The sequence below is a fragment of the Odocoileus virginianus genome, chromosome 9, assembly GCF_023699985.2.
Source record: "Odocoileus virginianus isolate 20LAN1187 ecotype Illinois chromosome 9, Ovbor_1.2, whole genome shotgun sequence".
In the NCBI taxonomy this organism is placed as follows: domain Eukaryota; kingdom Metazoa; phylum Chordata; class Mammalia; order Artiodactyla; family Cervidae; genus Odocoileus; species Odocoileus virginianus.
In genome coordinates, this window is record NC_069682.1 from 69,551,393 (window position 1) to 69,572,925 (window position 21,533).

General features: G+C 47.1%; 1 protein-coding gene and 1 pseudogene across 3 annotated transcripts; both read left to right on the forward strand.

The window, feature by feature from the left end:
* Nucleotides 1-50: 50 nt before the first annotated feature.
* DNTTIP1 (deoxynucleotidyltransferase terminal interacting protein 1) lies at nt 51-21,290 on the forward strand. 3 transcript variants are annotated; one of them, XM_020896881.2, is made up of 13 exons: nt 51-225; nt 783-853; nt 1,888-1,984; nt 7,817-7,915; nt 9,586-9,654; nt 9,892-9,948; nt 10,203-10,261; nt 11,482-11,530; nt 14,350-14,408; nt 14,509-14,569; nt 18,664-18,735; nt 20,777-20,832; nt 20,929-21,290. In XM_020896881.2, exons 1-13 carry the CDS (start codon nt 121-123, stop codon nt 21,065-21,067), a joined length of 993 nt encoding a protein of 330 aa, XP_020752540.1. In that variant the 5' UTR covers nt 51-120; the 3' UTR covers nt 21,068-21,290. The 3 variants fall into 3 exon arrangements, with proteins under 3 accessions (XP_020752540.1, XP_020752541.1, XP_020752542.1); XM_020896882.2 differs by having other exon boundaries at nt 52-225; nt 11,485-11,530; XM_020896883.2 differs by lacking the exon at nt 51-225 and adding an exon at nt 380-400.
* Nucleotides 17,928-18,030, forward strand: LOC139036877 (U5 spliceosomal RNA; annotated as a pseudogene).
* Nucleotides 21,291-21,533: the final 243 nt, after the last annotated feature.

The window sequence follows — 21,533 nt, forward strand, 5'->3', positions numbered from 1 at the left end:
ACCCCGCCGCTCGCCGCGTCGCGCTTCCGGAACCTGCGGGCGGCGCGCTCCAATGACGTCACGGGGCCACTTTCCGGCCGGTGGCAGAGTCGGGCTGAAGTTGTGGGGGCCCGGGGCGCCATGGGGGCCACTGGCGACGTTGAGCAGCCGCGGGGACCCGGCGGGGCAGAGCGGGGTGGCCCCGAGCTGGGAGACGCGGGCGCAGCGGGGCAGCTGGTTCTCACGGTGAGGGCGCCCCCGGGGAGGCCCCGACCGGGCCTGGGCTCGGGCCGGGCAGGGCCTCGGGCTCCCGGGACCCTGGCCCGCGGGGGAGAGAACGCGGCGGCTGATCTACCGAGGGGGTTGGCTTTGTCGCAGTCCGACGATCTGGCTTCAAATTCTGTGCCGCCCTCCTCGCTAGGTGACGTGGGCCGGCCCTGTCAAGCCCCTGAGCCCCAGTTTTATCTTCGGGAAGATGAAGATGCTTAGCCCCTGCCTCGTAAAGTTGTCGGGGGGAGGGATAATAAATGCGGGTAAAGCGCCCAGCGCATCATCTGGCAGAGTAGACCCTCGGTAAACACTGGTCCCCTTCCTCCACCCTGTCCTGAAAAGTAGGGTTGGGACTTTGGAGGCAGGAAACTTTCCCTCGGTTCCTCTTCCTCCGCCCCACCCTACCCCAGGGTGGCAGAATCGGTGAAAGCACCCGAGAAGCAGGGATGTCTGAGGTGTAACTTAATACGCACGCTCCACCTCCACGCCAGTGTCACGGACCTCGGTGACATCTGCTCCCTTGGTCCCCACAGAACCCTTGGAACATAATGATCAAGCACCGGCAGGTGCAGCGGAGGGGCCGTCGCTCACAGATGACCACAAGGTAAGGCTAGCCCTGGATGGGACGTCTCTCCCAGGCACTGGCGTGGAAGGCAGCTTTGCGGTCCCCACTGCACAGGGCTAAGAAAGAGTTCATCAGCCAGTAGAAAGAGGAGATTCAGATTCGGTAACTCTGTGTGACCTTGAGCAAGTCATTTCCCCTCCGAACTCAAAACGAGGGGGAGGCGTGTTGGTTAGACAATGCCCAAGGTCCCTAACATTCAATGGCTCTTGTGTTTGAAGCTGCCAAAGAGGCAGAATCACATGGAGGTTATGAGAAACATGGGCCTGATAGTCTCCATCTCAGGGAAGGGAGGGAGCACAAGATGGGTCTTTGGGATGCTGGTTGTGTATGTTTCTTCACCTGTATGTGTGTATGTATGCTAATTCACTTCAGTCGTGTCCAGGTCTTTGCAACCCTATGGACTATAGCCCACCATGGGATTCTCCAGCCAAGAATACTGGAGTGGGTAGCCATGCCCTCCTCCAGGGGGATCTTCAGACCCAGGGATCAAACCCTCATCTCCTGCGTCTCAGGCGCCTTCTTTACATCTAGCACTACCTGGGAAGTCTTGACCTGAGTAGTGATTAAATGGATGTTCACTAAAACTGTTACAGTGTATAGACTTTTACTGTATTAAGTATTATTCTTCTAAAACACTTTAAAAATAATGCCCATTTCATAGAGTTATGAGTATGAAATAAAGTCCTACATCTGTGTGGTTTGCACAGAACTTGGACACATAGCTAGTTTTCAGTAAAAGTCATCTAATTGATTGTTTGGGGGTGGTTTGTTTTTTTCTTTTTCCAGCCACACTACATGGCATGCGCGATCTTAGTTCCCTGACCAGGGATCAAACCCGTGCTTCCTATAGTGGAAGCATAGAGTTTTAACCACTGGGCTGCCAGGGAAGTCCCAAAGCCATCTGTTTTTGTTGTTAAAGGATCTTATGTCAGTAATTGGCTGGGCAGACTGGGAAAGAAAATGTTTGGGACATGCCTCCTGACTGTGGCTTCTTCCCCTCCCTCCCTCTGCAGTTTCACAGATCCTGCCATCTCCATGGACCTCCTCCGAGCTGTCCTGCAGCCCAGCATCAACGAGGAGATCCAGACAGTCTTCAACAAGTACATGAAGGTGAGAAGGATGCAGAGACAAAAAAAAATAGGAATTAAGACTCATGGGTGATCCTTCCCTGCATCACAGTCTCCCTAGCTCTTTCTAGTACCTCCACATGCCTAAAGTTTTCCAATTTGGAATCCCCACTCCAAGAATGTAAGTTTCTCTTACTGTTACCAAAGCAAATTTGGGTCTGCTCACACATGTGTGTGCTAAGTCGCTTCAGTCGTGTGCAACTCTGTGACCCTATGGACTGTAGCCCGCCAGGCTCCTCTGTCCATGGGATTCTCCAGGCAAGAAGACTGGAGTGGGTTGCCATGTCCTTCTCCAAAGGATCTTCCTAACCCAAGGATCAAACCTGCATCTCTTAAGTGTTCTGCATTGGCAAGTGGGTTCTTTACCTCTAGCGCCACCTGGGAAGCCAAAGCAAGTTTGGGTCTGCTCGCCCACATGCAGTAAAACCAGTCTACTGACACAGGTAGTGGTGAAGGAAAGTGCAGCATTTCCTGCTGGGCAGCACCAAGCAAGGAGGCTGGGGGCTACTTTGTTTCTGTTATTGTTATTTAGTCACTGTATCATGTCCAACTCTTTGCAACCCCATGGACTGTAGCCCACCAGGCTCCTGTGTCCATGGAATTTCCCAAGCAAGACTACTGGAGTGGGTTGCTATTTCCTTCTCCACGGGATCTTCAAACCCTCATCTCCTGCATTGGCAGGTGGGTTCTTTACCACTGAGCCACCAGGGAAGCCCTCTGGGGACTAGACTAGTGCTTGAAACACCCAAACTCCCTAATGAGTTTCAGCAAAGCATTTTGAAAGGCAAAGTGAGGGAGGGGCATCCCAGGGTATGTGCTCAGCTCGTGCACAATTCTCTGGTTGGTTGGTGGTGAGGTGGCCATGTAGTAGCTCAGGGATTAACATTATTAACCCTTGGGCTCTGCCCATGTTCATCAAGTAATTCATTTATTCCGCTTGGTGGTGGTTTTAACATCTATTAGACAACTCAGGAAATGTGCATCGGATGCTGTTATTGAGGAGCTTTAAAGCAGAAGATATGGGAGAGGAGTCTGCTCCCTGTCCTCCAAGGCCCCATAGGGTCAGCTCCATTAGTTTTGCCAAGCTGTTGTGAGGATGAAATGACTTAAGTGTAATGTGCTCAGCCTGTGCTTGGAATGCAAGTGTTTTTATTACTTGTTTAATAGATAACCATTGTTACTGTTTAAAATTCATTTTAATATCTATTAATAATCTACACGGCTCTACCTGAATTTCCCACAGATGCTTCAGTCCCAGCATATTAAGGACTGACCTCTTTTGTTTTTCTTCCTAAATCTCCTCTTGTATTTATTCTTTCATTCGAGAAATAGTTACTAAGCGCTTACCATAATGCAGGCACTGTTCTAGGCACTTAAGGATGTAACAGGGAACAAAATGGGCAGCGTCCTTGCCCTCTTTAAATAAATGTGTCCTTTGTCAGGGAGTGCCAGAGAGAAGGGGGAAGACAGTGGCCTGTAGGGAACAGAGGTGCTCTTTCATATTCATAGATTGTGTCTAGACAAGACATTTGAGCAGAGACCCAAAAGAGTGAGGAAGGAACAAGTCATGCATATACCTGGAGGGAAAGCAATCCAGGCAGAGGGAACAAGGGCAAAGGCCCTGTGCCAGGAGCATGCGTGACATGTTCAAAGCACCAGAGTGGCCAGTGTGGTGGGAGCCAACCAAACCAGGAAAGAAGTAGGAGAGATGACCAGACAGGTAGCAGACTCAGCTCAGGCAGAACTGTGAAGCCGAGGTGAGAACGTGAATGAAAATATTACCTGCCACATCAGAAAACAAAAGATGCTGCAGCCATCAAGCCATCTCTTTACAGCCACCCTGCCTGGAGCCCCGAGGGAACTCAGGATAGAAGTAGGATGCCCGCCATCTAGCGGTCAGCTGCTGCAACCACCACCGACAGTGCACCCCGAGGGGACTCAGGCCTGAGAAAGCACAGGATTCTGGCCTCAGGAAGCTAAGGCACACATCAAAAGAATGGTTTCAGTGAGCCCAGACTCCTGCACCTTTCCATACATAGGAAAGCACTAAATTCCTTAACTGGAGATACCTGGTTTTCTTTATTTAACAGTAATCTTTTGATATTCCGACTACCTGCTCTTTGTTGCAAAAACTCCTGTGTCGATATCCTGGCTCCTCACCTTGCCTTCTTGGAGCAGTCTCTCAAAGCTGTCTTAGATGCTGTGTTCCAGACTTAAGTCCTCAGTTTTGTCCACCAAATAAAACGTAACTCAACTTTTAGGTTGTGCTTTTTTTTTTTTCCCCAGTTGACAGAACTTTGGGTTTTATTACAAGTAAAATAGAGGCTCTTGGAGAGTTTTGAGCAGAGTTCATGATCTGAACATTTTTAAAGAGTCTCTCTGATGGTCATAGAGTCGACTTCAGGAGGAGCAGTTAGAGGCTTGAGATGATAGTGGCTTGGGTATTAGCAGTAAGGGTGCCAGGAAAGAGTTGGATTCTGTATGTTTTCAAGGTAGCAAACAGGATTTGCCAGTAATTCAGAAGTGCTGGGTAAAAGAAAAAGAGAAGTAAATAACTCCCAAGTTATTTGCCAGAGGCAGCTATAAAGGTAGAATCACCACTGACTTGCTATGAAGAAGATGGAAACAAGCAGAGGAATCAGGAGCTCAGTTATGAACAAGTTTAAGTGAGATCATCATTCACTTAAAAACCAGAGTCCAGTGGGCTCTGCCTTCCTCCACCTTCCATATTCAGTCCTGGGGTCTTGTGCATTCCACCCCACGCTCTGACCGGCCTGTCCTTCTGCCTTGCCTCTGCCTTGGTTCAGGCCTTCGTTGTTTCTCCCACTGTAATCCTTAACTGCCTCTGTTCTTTCCCTCTTTCAGCCCACCCTCCATAAATCCGGTGATCTCTAAAATGTAAATCCCTTAAAATCCCTCCACGACTTTCCATTTTTCCTGGGTGAAATCCAAATTCCTTTCTGTGGCATATATGGCCCCCTGAGATCAGACCACAGCCACCCCTTGCTGTATACCTAGTTATTCCTGCCCCTGACTTCTGCACTTCGCAGGATGCCCCAAGTATTCTTGTACCTCTGCACCTTTACATATGTAGAAATAAAGAGGTTAAGCCACTAGGTAAAGGCTAAACCAGGATTGTCTACCTCTAAAGCACTTTACTGTTGCTTGTTCTAATGGTGGATACCATGATTCAGGAACTTTCTTTCCTGGACAAATGCTGAATAAACACAATTTGTGGCTTCACATTGTCTGCAAAGATACCTCCTTGCCACGCTTGTTTTTAGAACAAGGTACAAATGACTTGATTACATCACAGCTTCGGATTAAGTCCAGGTTCTTGATCAGCCTCATCAGATCACTTTGTTTAATGGTGTTCCCAAATCTCAGCTACCCGTTTTCTTAAGAATGTTTAGAATAATAACTTCTATAAATGGCTGATCTTGTCCAAGAAATGTTTAATTTTATCAATTTATTCTTGTTATTACTAAATGCACACCCCTTTAAAAAATATTCTAATAAAAAAATATTCTAATAATATAGCTTAGAAAATGGAGAGATGGATGGATAAATGGGATGGGTAGATGGCTTTGTGATAGCAAATATACCTAGTAGACTAGGTGGAAGGTATTAGTATTCACTGATTGAATAAAATTAAAAACCAAAAGTCACTAAAACTCACCTTATAGAATACCAGACTGTTAATAATGACCATGTAGTCTCCTGTATTTATTTGTGTGTGTGCATGTGTATGCATGTTTTAAAAAATACAGGATCATTTTACACAGTTCTGCAATTTGTTTTTTTCATTTAACAATATATTTTGGTCATGTTTCTAGGTCAGTATGTAATAGCTCACACTGATTGTTTTGTAATAGTTGCAGAGTAATCTAGTGTGTGGATGTACTGCAGTTTAGTTTGCTAGTTCCTAGAACACTTGGATTATTTACATTTTTCTCTATTACAAATAGTTCTACATTGAACACTTTGAATGTATATCTTTGTTCACCTGTGAGAGTATTTCTGGAGGATAAAGTTGTAACGATGGAATTGGTGGGTAAAGGAGGAAACATTTTTCCCTCAAGAAGATTTCTCTCCAGAAATTTTGTGCCATTTTGCATTTCTACCAATAGTGCTTGAGAATTCCTTGTTTATTCTCATCCAAAGGTGGCTTACATTTAGCCTACTTAACTCCTTCTACTGCCCACCGCACAGGGCAGTTGTAAAGTACCCACGTCATTTCATTTAGCTTTCACTTAGTCGTTAGTCAGCATTGAGCGCCAGCATTAATCTCCAGGTGTTAGTTTTTTGTTTTAAAGTCAGACTCATCTGACCATTTCACTTAATTTTGCCTGCAGAATTTTCCTCCTAAACTCTTGAGCTCTCTAATCCAGTGCTTTCACACTCTTCTCCTTGGCCTGATGTAAACAATAAAGACATATATATATATATAATGCTAAATATAGGAGACCTCCCTGGTAGTCTAGTGGCTAAAACTCTGAGCTCCCAATGCAGGGGGCCAGGGTTCAATCCCTGGACAGGGAACTAGATCCCACATGCCACAACTAAAACCTGGCACAGCCAAATAAATTTTTTTTTTAATGCTCAATATAAAGTGTACTTCCTCATGGTTGTCTCCCTTGGGAGGTGCATGGGTTTTAAGTTTCAGAATTGTTCTATTTACTGAAGAGAACCGATACTTTATTCTAGAGACATGGACTCTCTTTTAGATGTATTCCCAGTGTCAGTTTGGACCTCACGTCACCTTGTCCCTTGATGTTTTCAAGCTCAAGCTCTCCCTCGTACCTGGTGGAGGAACCTTCTGCCTTTCCTTTCCCCAGCCAGCTGGGGCTGCTGATATCCGGGGACCTGGCCAAGTCTTACCCCTCCCAGCCTACAGATGTTTCTTTCAGATTGGGTAAAGTCAGGATTCAAGTAGGCTTTTCTGCCCACTGGGTCTTTTCTGGCTTCCCTGACCTGTTCATCTCAGGCACTGGCCTTTTTTTTTTTTCTTCTATGGAAGTAAAACATGTACATTATAGAAATAGAGAAGATTTATTGTTGAACAAAAAAAAGAGAAAACAATCATGATATCACCACTTTAATATAGTGTATTCTCACAGTTCTTTTGTCTGTGTTTGCTTTTTGCTATTTTAGGCTCACGCTATCCCAAACTGTTTAATAACTTCCTTTCTTCACTTGACTATATATCATGAATACCTTTTTGTGTCAAAAATATATTCTCCTGTACCTTCCTTACTGTGATTTTTGATACTTGTCTATTTCTTCATGGTATAGATAGCCCATAATTTACTTCAGTTGTACTTGGACATTTAGGTTATCCTTTGATTTTGTACTGTCTACACGTTACTGCTGTGAAGACTCTCCTTTGAGTACCTCCATGATGGTTCTCCTCTGTCAGAGAAGATAAAGAGGGGAAGTAGAGCCAGGGACCTGAATCTAAGTCTGGCTGATCCTGAGGCATGGTCATGATTGCCTTTCCCTTCTTTATGCGTACGTGTGTACTTAGTCGCTCAGTTATGTCTGACTCTTTGCAACTCCATGGACACTAGGCTCCTCTGTCCATGGAATTTTCCAGGCAAGAATACCTGAACGGGTTGCCATTTCCTACTCCAGAGGATCTTCCTTGAACCTGTGTCTTGTGTGTCTCCTGCGTTGGCAGGCAGATTCTTTACCACTGCGCCACCTGGGAAGCCCCTTCTCTTCTTTATAAGGGTAGATTTTATGTACCATTCCCTTCACGTTGATGCAAATCAGCAGGACTTCTGGCCCTGTCTTCTACTGTACTTCTCCCTAGTTCTTCCAGAAGGCAGCACTGAACGTACGGGACAACGTTGGGGAAGAAGTGGATGCTGAGCAGCTGATCCAGGAGGCCTGTCGGAGCTGCCTGGAGCAGGTGAGATCAAAGGGGAAGAGAGATGTAGGCACAGAGGTTAGCCCTCTGGGCTCGGCAAAGACATACGGTCTCATCATCAGTGGTATATGGAAGGAAACCCAGTGAGCTTAGCCAGGGCTTGGAGCTTTGCAGACAGAGGGAAGGGAGGTAGCTACTAGATGCCAAGTACTATGGTAGACGCTTTCATCTGCATGAGTTCATTTCCATCTCAGAAGAAACCTGTACAGAAGGCACATTTCAATTCCTAGTTTACAGATGAAGAAATCGTGACTTAGAACAAGCAGGAGGTAGAAGAGCTAAGATCTGGCTCACCTCTGTAAGTGCGTGGTGACTTGACCCTTCATGTAGTCACAGCCCCTTTTGGTGTCACGAGCACCCCCCCCCCCCCCCCCCCCCCCCCCCCCCCCGCCGCTTTCTGCCTCCTTGCCTCCCAAGGTGTGGTCAGGAGGCATGACGTCATGCCTAGAAATGGCTGTATGCTCAAGATAGTCGTGAACCTGTTTGCATGTGTCAGCTGCTGTTATTAATAGGAACTGTCAACATCACCCAGATTCTGTGCTTGACTGTGAAACCATTAGCTGTCAGAGATGGAATTTGCTTCATGACGATAGCCACAAGGGCAGGCTGGAGTTCAGTCCTTTGGGGTTGGTTATCATGTTGTTTAGTCGATAAGTCATGTCTGACTTGGTGACCCCACGGTCTGCAGCACACCAGGCTTCCCCTGTCCCTCACCGTCATGAGTTGAGAGAATAATGTCTTCTGGGAGGTTGGCTGGCAAGCTGCTCAGGCACAGCCTCAGAAAAGAGCAAGACCAGGGCCTCGAATCTGAGGTTGTTGCCATTCATTCCCCCTGAAATACACATCTTATCTGCCTCAGGACCTGTTTATCCAGAGCACAGAGTGCCTCTTTTTCGTCTCGAGTTCCTCTCGGGGTGCAGTCTGCTTGCAGTGGGTTACAGCTTAACCCTCGTAGAGCTGAGCAATGCTCTTTGTTTTGTTTTGTTCATAAATCCCATCTCATCTCTGGCTCCCTGTCCTTCCGGGTGATTTTATCTACTCCTATGGCTTTGAAGCCAGTGTAGCTGTTGATGATTCTAAACATACAGCTCAGCCCTGAGCTACTTCCCCATTTGCCTTCCTCCACTCTGTCCTCAGAGCAGCCAGCCCCAGGTTTTTAAAGATGAATCGGATTGTGTCTGATCATGGTCCCAAATCCTCTTTTCTATGTGTTTGTTTATTTGCTTGCCATCCAAATCCAGCACTTACATACTAGGCACTCAATATTTATTTAAAAAAAAAAAAAACAGCAGCTTACTGAGGAACATGTTTAACATCAGTACATTTACTTACAGAAAAATATTTAGCATATGTTTACATGGAAAAAGTGAGGAAGAGTCTTACATTGAAATGATAATAGTATTCTGTGGGAACTGAGGTTTCAGATTTTTTTTTTTTAATTTTGCTTATTTACATTTTTGTAACTTTTTAGTAATGATCCTTCATTATTCAGGGTTTTCAAAAAAGGTGTTTATTTGTATGACTATTTCAGGATCCCTTTGTACTGACCGTGAAAAAGTTTTAACAGAGTTTGAAGTTGTATCTAATGGAGGTAGATAGGTTTACCCACCAAAAGAGTGACTGATAACACTTTTTTTGTCTTTTCCCTTCAGGCTAAACTACTGTTTTCAGATGGAGAAAAAGTTATACCCAGATTGACTCATGAGCTTCCAGGGATAAAGGTCAGAGTCCCTGTGTGCTGGTGTTTTGCAGGCAGGACTGACCAGACTGGGAGGCTGCATGGACCACCCCGTTTGTGGGACCAGGTCTGAACAGCATCCTGCCAGGAGGGCTGCTGAGTCCTGGCTCAGGGAGGTGCCAGAGGGTGTGGTCCAGGGCTTCTGTCTTCTGCAGCCCCGGGGACCTGCAGCTCCCGGGCAGCGGCCTCCATCTGACTCCCTTCCCTTCCCCACCCCCAGCGTGGCCGGCAGGCAGAAGAGGAGTGTGCCCTCCGGGGAAGCCCCATTCCCAAAAAGGTGAGCCATCTCCTCATTTTCTGGCTGGGTAAAAGCCCTGCAGCTCCAGAAGAGGGTGGGCTTCCTCAGCGCCCCTTTGGGTCTTTCTAGCATGAGAGGCAGGAGTCTAGGCACAGTCACCCTCCCTGTTCACCCCCGAGCGTCATCTGGCCTCGCAGGGAAACCTCCTCCTTCAAGCGACCCTGGTCCTGCCAGCGGGCTGGGGGCTCCCCCCAGGGCCAGGCCTCTGACGGCCATTCTGTTCTCTGTGGCAGCGGAAGGGACGGCCTCCGGGACACATCCTGTCAAACGACCGGGCCACCGCGGGCATGGTGTGAGTAGAGGCCCGCAGAGCCGCGGGGAGGAGCAGGCGGGGGGCGGGCCTGGAGGAGAGGAAGCTGGAGTTAGCCGCCAGCAGCCTGGCAGACGCAGACTCATCTGTGCAAGAACCCAGGGAGAAGAGTTCTCTAGTCTGAGGGCTGAGGGAAGAAGGCAGCGAGGAGGAGGGTGTTGTATCCTGCTTTTACCCCAGAACAGTTCAGCCCAGCTTCATTGAACACTAGAGTTTTTCTTTAAACACCAGAATTTTGTTTTATTAGTATGTACTGAATGTTTGTGGGGCTTCCCCAGTGGCTGAGCGGCAAAGAAACCTCCTGCAATGCAAGAGGCACAGGAGATGCAGGTTTGATGCATGGGTCTAGAAGATCCCCTGGAGGAGGGCGTGGCAACCCACTCCAGTCTTCTTGCCTGGAGAATTCCATGGACAGAGGAGCCTGGCATGGGCTACACAGTCAGGCACGACTGAAGTGACTTAGCACACACACATGAATGCTTGTAATGTGCCATCACTGGTCTAAACACCTAATACATACTTTTCCTTTTAATCCTTCCAACCACCCTCTGACAAAGGTATAATTAATTCTACAAGTAAGGAAACAGACTCACAGTTACTTGCCCAAAGTCAGACAGCTGATAAAAGGCAAAACTGTACCACATTGCCTCCAGAATGGTCATTTTCAAAGACTATTGAAGGAACAGAATCTTTTTCAAACAGCTTTATGTGGAAGCCTAATACTGATATGTAAAAAAGATAAAGCCTCCCTGGTCAGGGAACTGAGATCCTGCAAGCTGCAGGGCATGGCTGAGGTTTAGGGGTAGGGTGAGGAGAAGCCACACTGATCTGGTTTGAAACCACCAGTTTAGGAGATGGATTAGTGTAATCCTCACACCTTAGACTTGTCTCCTGCCTTAAGCAAATTCATTCCTCACTTACACAAGACTGGAAGTTGCTACTGTTACCTCTTCTGACAGATGAGAAACTGCATCCCAGAGAGGTTCCCGGATTTGCCCACGTGGCTAGATGGTGTCAGATCGAGTCCTAGAGTGGACTAGGACCCATTCTTTTTCCCTTTGCACCTCCTCTCATGGGCACCAGGCAGCAGTCCCCTTGAGGGTGGAGTGAGCGTGTTTGAGGAGCTCCCACCAGTAGCAGCAAGCTTTCTTGCAGTCCTAGGCCCTGTCTCGGAGAATTCACCTTTCCTCTTTGCCTCCAAGCAGATGGAAACCAAAATCCTGTGAACCAATTCGCCGGGAAGGCCCTAAGGTATGATGCTGTGAGCATGGCAGTGACCGCTGTCCCAGGGAGACCCCCATCCAAGCTCTGGGCTCCCCCTTGAGGGAAAGGGGCTGGGGTTGGTGAAGGATGTGTGCACCAGAGCCATTTTATGCGCCCACCTACCTCCCAACTCTAGCTTCCAGAAGGATCCCAAGTAAGGATTGAAATTAGGGGCAAAACAAAGAGTAGACTTGGTCTTTGCCACACCCTTCTCCCTGTAAAAGCTCGATGTCACCAAGACTTATCCAGTGCCTATATGTCATAGGCACTGCCCTACATCTTTGGTATGGATTGCCTCATTTAATCTTTATCACAACCTGTTGAGAGAGATTCTGTTACCTTTCTATGGTTTATGAGCTTCCTTTCCTACCTCATGGCAGAAATTATTTTATCTGTTATCCTACACATTTGATACGCTTGAAGATTCTAAGGACTACAGAGTTGCCCAGAGTCACATACCGAGTAAGTGGCAGAGCTGTGTCAAACCCAAGGTCCAGGGACATCAGTCTGGGTTCTTAAAACTGTTAGGTTCTGTTGCCTCCAGAACAGTTGTTTGCAGACTTTTTTTTTTTTTTTTTTTTTAATATTTTTAACACCAAAAACATTTTGTTTTGGGGTATGCCAGTTAACAATGTTGTGACAGTTTTAGGTGAACAGTGAAGGAACGCAGCCACACACATGCATGTATCCATTCTCCCCCAAACCCCCCTCCCCTCCAGGCTGCCACGTAACACTGAGCAGACTTCCACATGCTTGCATTAGGTGTGTGTTTGTTATCCATTTTAAATAGAGCAGAGTGTGCATGACATTCCCAAAGTCCCTAACTGTCCCTTCCCTTCTCTTCCCACCTCCACTGGCAGCCATGAGTTCATTTTCTAAGTCTGGGAGTCTCTTTCTGTTTTGTAAGTTCATTTGTATCTTTTTTTTAGATTCCACATAAAAGCGATGTCATATGATATTTCTCCTTCTCTCTGACTTACTTCTCTCAGTGTGACACTCTCTAGGTCTATCCATGTTGCTGCAGATAACCTTATTTCATTCTTGTTAATGGCTGAATAATATTCCATTGTGTATATGCACCACAGTTTCTTTATCCATGCCTCTGTTGACGGACACTTCGGTTGTTTCTATGTCTTGGCCATTATAAGCAGTGCTGCAGTGAACACTGAGATGCATGTATCTTTTGGGGTCAGTTTTTTTCTCTGGATATATGCCCAGGAGTGGGATTGCAGGATCGTATGATAGCTCTGTTTTTAAAGGAGCCTCCATACTATTCTCTATAGTGGCTGTTCCAGTTTATATTGCCATCAACAATTCAGGAAGGTTCCTTTCTCTCCACACCCTCTCCAGCATTTGTTGTTTATAGATTTTTTGATAATGGCCATTCTGATGGATGTAAGAATAGAATCTTTTCTTCAACTAAAATCATACGTGCAAGCTCACCATCCAGTCACACATGATAGGTGAAAGCTCCACCATCCAGATTGAGGCTGTGTCCAGCAGAAATGGTCCCCCCATTGTTGTACTGGCCCACTGCCTCCACCAGTGCCCATGCCTGCCTTCTTCACCTCTGCTCCCCTAGAGCAGGTGATCCCACAGCCCCCTAGAGCTCTGTCTTCTTTTCCAGACACCCCTTCTCTCTCTCCAGTGAGTCCTTCCTCCGCAGTGGCCTGTATAAGTGGGCATTCCCCAGAATTCTCTCCATTGCCCACTTCTCCACCTCAGCTTTCTCTCCGGATGACCTAAACGTCTACGCTTATTAGATTTTGGGGACTAGTACTTGCCGAAGTTGCCTTACCTCTTTGTTTGTACCCCACCTTTCCCTCTAGCTTAAAACCTGTATATCCTACTGTCTGCTGGAGCTCTCGGCCTGGAATCTCCGTAGAATTTCAAACTCAGCGTATCCAGAGTTGAAATCAGAATCTTTCTCCCACCCACTTCGACCTTCTCTCCTTGAATCATTGCCTTTTCCTTCCCTTCCCCTCCCTACATCCAGTCCCGGCTGATTCTGCCTCCCAAATACATTCCCTAAAGAGGTCCCTATTCCCTCTTCCTTCATCCTATTACTGCAGCCGTCATCCCTTTTTTTGGCCAAACCGGCATGCAGGATCTTAAGTTCCCCAAGCGGGATCGAACCCATCCCCCCTGCAGTGGAAGCAGAGAGTCCTAACCACTGGGCTGCCAGGGAATTCCCCTTCATTTTCCAAACTGCTCTGTTACAACTACCGCTAAACTGTCCACCCCTCCTGTAGTCGAGCCACTTCACGCCCGTTAGCCGAGTTACAGAAGAGCAAGCCATCATGAGCGCAAATCCAGCTCTCCCTGTCTGGAGGCCTTCAGTGGCTCTCCATGACCTCCAGCATAAACATAAAAAGCCGTCCACATAGTGAACGGGCGCCCCCAGCCCCGCCCGCTGCCACTCTCCGAATGCTCACTCTTTGAGCCGCGCAGGGCTGCTGTAGTTTCTGCAACGAGCCCCCCACCTGTCACCTGCCTGTTTGCGCCACCCCTCCTGCCTCGCCTCTTGCTGGTGTCACCGCCCACCTTGTAATGGTATCATTATCCACACGTGTCTGTGACCCTGTGGAGAACAGAGACTGTCCCTGATTCATCCCCTCGCCCCCAAGCCCCCCATGGCCCACACTGCAGTTTATAGCACAGTGCCCAGTATACTAAAGTATTCAGTTTCTTAAATCAGCTGTTGTTCAGTAATGGCCAAGGATGAGGGTAGGAGAGGGTGGGAAAGAGTTTCTGTCCTGCCCACCAGATAAACCTCCACCTCACCAGCCTCTCTGTCTTTTGCACAGTGGGACCCAGCTCGGCTGAACGAATCTACCACCTTTGTGCTGGGATCTCGAGCCAACAAGTAAGTCTGTAAGGAGTTGGTGCTGAGGGAGGGGGCCCTGAGGGGTCCCCCTGAGCACCACGCCTGCTGGGATCCTCACCACTCATCTGTTGCCTTGCAGGGCCCTGGGCATGGGGGGCACCCGAGGGAGAATCTACATCAAGCACCCACACCTCTTTAAGGTAGGTGAGTGCCAGGAGTCGGGCCGACCCTAGCTGTGGAGTAGGCAGCACTGGGAACTCTCCATGGCCCAGAGGAACCTGGAGTAAAACCTGACCCAGGAGCCAGGGCAGCGGGGTTCTAGTGGCCCCTCTGCCCTTAACCGCTGTGTCTCATAACCTGGCTCCAGTCCTCGTCTATTTGCTGTGTGTCAAACATGGTTTTAAGTGCTACACTTACACTACCTCTTGGACGTGAGTCGGGATTCTGTCTTCTGCAAATCCTTAACCACTGCTGTATTCAGTTGTCTGCGAAATAAAGAGATTGCAGCGGAGCAGCAGTTCTGACATTTCCAAAGAGGGGACTCCTCGCCTGAGCTATGCTTTGGTCTCCACTATTCGAGAAAATAATGAAGCGGGGAGGGCATGAATTCACGCTCTTAAATAAGTTTGTATTTTATCAGTCACAGAAGCATCCAAATGTATTAGAAAAAAGGTAACACGCACGTGGTTCAGGTTAATGGTTTTTGCACCTATGTGCAAGACTCGGTGCCCCTTGTCAGAACAGCTCCTTGGGGTCTCAGAATCATGGGCTCTGGCCTCTACATTCGGTGCAAGTTCAAGTTCTTTAAAGGGCAAACCTACTTGTAGCTTATCAGTTCTATGTTTTGGGATTTTCAACCTATGTTTTGGCCCACGTGCTACTGCTTCATTTTCTTCCCTTGGTGTCTTCAATCCTGCTGTTCCCTTTGATGACCTTCCCCCGCCCCGCCCCCCGACCCCTTTGTCTGCCTGACTGTTCTGTGGGATCCACCTTATCCAAGACCCTTGCTGGCATCATTGCCAAATGGATATGCTCTTGGACCTACTTCCAGTTCCTTTTGTGCAACGGTTAAGAGTATCATCTCAGTCCCGATTCCAGTACTTACTAGCATGTGACCTTGGGCAAGTGGCTCCACATTTCTGAGCCTGTTTTGTCCCCTGTAAAATGAGAAGGATGCAGACTAGCCTTTTGTGGTTGGTAGAATTAAGAAAGAATGCAGTAAAATATAGCCTTTTTTTGTAGTAACTTTTCTTTTTAGTACTTATTTGGCTGCATTGGGTCTTAGTTGCGACTCAGGCTTAGTTCCTTGACCAGGGATCAAACCCGCATCCCCTGCATTGGAAGGCAGATTCTTAACCATTGGACCACCAGGGAAGTCAGTAGTAATAACTTTAAAAGGAATATAGTCTATAAAAACACTGAATCATTGTGTTGTACACCTGAACTTAATATAATATCATGAATCAGCTATACTTCAAAAAAAAAAACAGACCTCCTCTATTAAAAGAGAGAGAGAAACAGAGAGAGATAAAGCACAGTAAAACCCCAGACGATACCAGCCTAGCAAGGGCTCGGTAAATCGTCAGCATTACCAGCGTACTTCCCCAGTTCTTAGACCCATCGTTGGTAACAAACTCATGGCCAGTGGATACTCTCTCTTACTTTAATCTTTTCAGAATAATAAATACAGGGGAAAAAATTTTTGTTTTTTTTACTTTTAATTCTTACTAGTGATGATAAGCATCTTTCCATTCATTTAGAGTTTTTGTGTTCCTTCTGTAAACTGCCCGTTATACTTTTGCCCATTCTTCTGTCCTTCTAAAGGCATTTTGCAAATTTCCTTTTTGTTTTTAACTTTTTTAAATTATAGAAATAATATATAAACCCATTCTTATAAAAGGATTCAAACAATACACTGAAGCTAATAGGGAGCAAGGCACCAAACTCCACTTCACCCTCGACTCTGACTCTTCTCTGCTAGAGGTTACCCCCAGCAACATGGTAGCATTTTTCAGTCCTCTGTGTGTGTGTGTGTGTGTGTGTGTGTGTGTCCTTGTCCTTTAATGATGTTTTGTTTATGTTATTGGTCTTACACTATATATATTGCTCTGATTTTTTTTCACCCCAAAATTCATTCATTCATTCAAATATCTATTGAGTACTGAGCAGTCTCAGACTGCAGAGATACAGCAGTGGGCAAAAGAGACACACACAACTCCTTGCCCTCACAGAGCTTACAGTCTATTGTAGAGCAAGCTGTGTAGCCTGGAGCCAAATCCAACCTGTAGCCTGTTTTTGTCCAATGCAGAGTGATGACATTTTAAAGGGTAATTTAAAAAGAAAGAAAAAAATAAAGATTATGTGACCAGCAAAGCCTAAAGTATTTATAGAAAAAGTGTGCTGACCACTATAAATCTAGGGAATAATACCTTAAGAGATTTGTCCATGTTATTAAGTCCCCCTCATTTTACTTTTTTTTTCAAGATTTATTTTTGACTGTGCTGGGTCTTTGTTGCTGCACAGGCTTTTCTCTGTTTTCGGAGAGCGGGGTCTACTCTCTAGTTGCGATGCACTAACTTCTCATTCCATTGGCTTCTCTTGTTGCAGAGCTCAGGCTCTAGGACACACGGCTTCAGTAGTTGAGGCTCCCAGGCTTTAGAACACAAGCTCAATAGTTGTGGTGCATGGGCTTAGTCGCTCCTCGGCATGTGAGGTCTTCCCAGATCAGGGATGGGACCTGCATCCCTTGCATTGACAGGCGGACTCTTCACCACAGAGCCACCAGGGAAGCCCTTCTTTTTTTTTCATTTTATTTATTTTTGGCTCCACTGGGTCTGTGTCCACCCTTCTCTAGTTGCGGCAAGCAGGGTCTGCTCTAGCTGTGGGCCACGGGCTGCTCATCACAGTGGCCCCCTTGTTGTGGGGCACAGGCTCTAGGTGCCCGGTCTTCTGGGCTCAGTAGTTGTGGCACACAGGTTTAGTTTCTCCCCGGCATGTAGGATCTTCACCGACCAGGACTGAACCCATGTCCTCTGCGTTGGCAGGCAGATTCTAATCCGCTGGACCACCAGGGATGTGCTGACTCCTTTAATTTTAACAACAAGCCTATAAGTGTTAATACTGTCTGTTTTACAAATGAAGAAACTGAGTCTCAGAGAAATCATTGCCTCGATTTACACCACCTAATAAGTAGAAGAAACCGAGATTTATGAACCAAGTTTTTTTTCTTTTCTTTCTTGCTGTTTTAACCTGCCGCCCCCTGGAAGCCCACCAGGCCAAACTAGCCACCTCATATGCTCATCTCCAGCTCTCCCCGCCACATGCGCTCCCCGTGGGCTGAGTTCTGAACCCCACAGTTAACTTCTTACCCATGATGCTCTTCTGCCTCCAGGGCATGAAGTGTCCTGACTTTTGTTTTAGAAAATTTGGTCACTTTAATAGCCACATATGTTGTAAGCCATCTCCAATCACTTCTTCAAAGAGGAGTATAGCTCTCAGATATAGTCACCAGTCTGACCAGTTGCCAGAGGTGCTGTGTTTTAAGGAAGGAAAGGGAGGATACTCTGGTTTCTCTTGAAATAGAATAAATCTTTGCCATTTACTAAAGATTTCTGTAGAGAGAAACAACTCTGAATGTTCACTCTGTGCCCTGGGCAGGGCTCATCTTTAATGTTATGGTGGTGGTTTAGTCGCTAAATCATGTCCAACTCTTGGCAAACGGCCACTGTAGCCTGCCAGGCTCCTCTGTCCATGGGATTTCCCAGACAAGAATATGGGAGTAGGTTGCCATTTCCTTCTCCAGGGGATCTTCCCCACTCAAGGATTGAACCTGGGTCTCCTGCATTGCAGGCGGATTCTTTACCAACTGAGTTACCAGGGAAGCCCCTTGATGTTATAATAAAAGATAAAAAAGGAAACGAAAGCAAAGGGAGGAGTTCCTTGGTGGTCTAGTGGTTAGGACTCCATTCTTTCACTGCCATGCCCCAGGTTCAGTCCCTAGCTGGGGAACTGAGATCCCACAAGCCTTGAGTCTTGGCCAAAAAAAAAAAAAAAAGAAAGAAAAATTTTTTAAGGGAAAGGAATTAGAAGTATATTAAATCTCTGGGGATTGGGCCCCCTTCCCTGGCCTCCTGGGCTCAGCCCTGTTTGCTCTGAAGAGGTCAGTGAGCCCTCTCCAGCCACCAGAGGTCTTGTTGGTAAGAAGGCCTCAAAGGCTAAGTGTATATTCTGAACCAAATGAAAAATGCCCATCACACCAGGCTAATGTCTCCCCGTGTGGTTTCATCCCTCACAGTATGCAGCTGACCCCCAGGACAAGCACTGGCTGGCCGAGCAGCATCATATGCGGGCAACTGGGGGAAAGATGGTAAGCACTGTTCACACGTGCCACTGCCAGGGACCCACCCAGCCCAGAGACCAGGGCTGTTGGTGACAGCTTACCTTCAAACCTAAGAGACTCCATGCCCAACAAATGAGAAAGGAGACTTGTAGGAGTAGAGAGGGCCCATTCCTTCGTGCTGAAGACCTCCCTGTAAGCGCTGCCTTTCCTCTCCTGTGCCCGGGTCTCCCACACACTGCCCCCCGCTCTGTGGCCCCCTCATACGTAGTTCATAGTAGCTGATGTAAGAGTGGCAAGTACAAGACACACCTAACACCGCCATCACGCACTGCCTGTTGATAGATCTCACCCTCCATCACAACTCTGCCACCAGACACAGCTTTGGGATCTCTTCTCAGCACTGCCCCAGGCAGCACCCCTTGTCAGAAAAAATTGGCACATGCAGTGAAACTTGTTTGCCACACCTGGCAACCCCTTCCAGAATCACTTCTACTTGAAGAGTTCTCAGCGCAAATCAAGCAACATCCTTAGGAAAATCATCGTCACGTGTATTCTAAAACTGTCATGGAGGGATGTGTCCATCACATGCACTGTCTCTCACCTGAAGATGCACTTAGTCCCACTGCTGGGACTGCTCCTGTTAGAATTTAGTGGCCTTGCAAGCCACTACACCATCCCCTACCTGGATTCCTTTTATTTTCTACTATATTTATGTTACACTCGCTTTCAAAAAGGATTTTAGGAAGCTTACTGTGAACACATAACATAAATAAGAAATAGAGAGGAAAAAAGGAAAGGCAAAATCGAAAATTGAGGCAGGAGCAAGACTAGTTATAAAAAAGGATTGTTGTGTGTTTTGTTTTTTTTAAAAAGGGCAAGGGAATTTTAAGTTACCAGCCTGGGAGACCAGTGCATGTCTATAGGTTTTCACAAATTCAGTTCCTGTGCCCCTAAGATGAAGACAGTCAAATGACTCAAGGGACACACAGTTATTTCTGACCCTAAGACTGGAAAGAAATGCCTCCCACAGAAGACTCTCATGTGATGAACATCATCACCCACGTGGTAAGTTCACAAGAGGGCTCTCCCAAGGCAGATCGTGGCATTGTGCCAAAGCAGTTCTACAGGCCCCGAACCACACAGCCCAGCTTCTGGACAGCAGTGCAGTTTATCGTTGTTTGCCCTTTTGCCTCAGAGTTCAGAACCAGCTTATCTTAGTTCTGGGGTTCACACATGGCTTCCTTCTGATTTCCTGTTTCCATGTGTACTTTGCTGGCTCTCTGGCTCTTTCATTTTTTTTTAATTTACTTTTGATTGAAGGATAATTACAACATTGTGTTGGTTTCTGCCATGCATCAACATGGATCACCCATGGGTACATATGTCCCCTCCCTCTTGAGCCCGCTTCCCACTTCCTACCCCGTCCTATCCCACTAGGCTGTCCCAGAGCCCCAGTTTGAGTTCTGTGAGTCATACAGCAAAGTCCCATATCTGTCTTACATATGTTAATGTATATGTTTCCGTGCCACTCTCTTCATTTGTCCCACCATCTCTTCCTTACCCCGCCCCCCTCCACGTCAATAAGTCTGTTCTCTATGTCTGCACCTCCATTACTGCCCAGCAAATAGGATCATCAGGACCATCTTTCTAGATTCCATATATATGGGTTAATATACAGTGTTTATTTATCTCTTTCCAACTTACTTCACTCTGTATAATAGGCTCTAGGTTCACCCACCTCATTAGCACTGACTCAGGTGTGTTCCTTTTTATTGGCCCTTTCATTTTAAAACACCTCAGGGTCCCTTTTTACAAGAGATGGCAGCTATAGATAAATTAGTCACCATTGCCCACTCCCACCCAGAAAGTTTCAACTTAAGTGAAAGATGTCTCAAGGAACTGTTCCCCAGACAGTCTCTCCTTACTGTCTCCATTGCTAAATTATAAACTGTGACTACTGGCCCCTCCCTTCCAGCCCTTACTTTAAGCAGACATTTAATAAAGTGTTAATCGAGTTGGACTGAAATGAACCAGAGGCAATGATGACTCTCCTTTGCTCCTACCCTAGGCCTACCTCCTCATTGAGGAGGACATCCGGGACCTCGCTGCCAGCGATGACTACAGGTAAAACCATTAGTCTCTGCTCTCCCCTCCCCACTGGGATGAGCTTGGACCTACATCCTCCCTTGCTTCAACACTCCTCCTCAATGTCTGTTCTAGAGGATGCCTGGACCTGAAGTTAGAGGAGCTGAAATCCTTTGTCCTGCCCTCCTGGATGGTTGAGAAGATGCGGAAGTACATGGAGACACTCCGGACAGAGAATGAGCATCGTGCTGTCGAAGCGCCTCCACAGACCTGAAACCAGGTCCCCTGGTTACACTTGGCAGCCCTCCTCCAAGGCCCTTGTACCCACATGGCTGAGGCCACTGCTGGGACTGCTCCTAGATGGATCTCAGCAGCATTAAGCTATGCCTGGTCTAGTTTGTAGTGACTCACTGCAGAGCGCCCCCAGACTGGCATGTGGTTCTATATTTGTAAAGTTATTGGGATAAGAAGCAATTAAACAGTTTGTAATAAACACAGATGGTGAGCCTGCTGTGAGGTCTGCAAGTGGGGGCTGACAAAATATCAAGGGCTCTATAGGAAGTGGGTGTAGGAAAAAAGGACCAGGCACCCTCACCACAGCAAGCCCAGTGACCCGCGAATATCTGCTTTGTGAGATGAAGCTGGGGACACCATGGATTTTGCCAGTCTTCCCTGTCCCTCTGTTTCTGTTTCCTCACCCAACTAAAGCGTGGAATAGCAGAATGTGATGGCTGGCACCA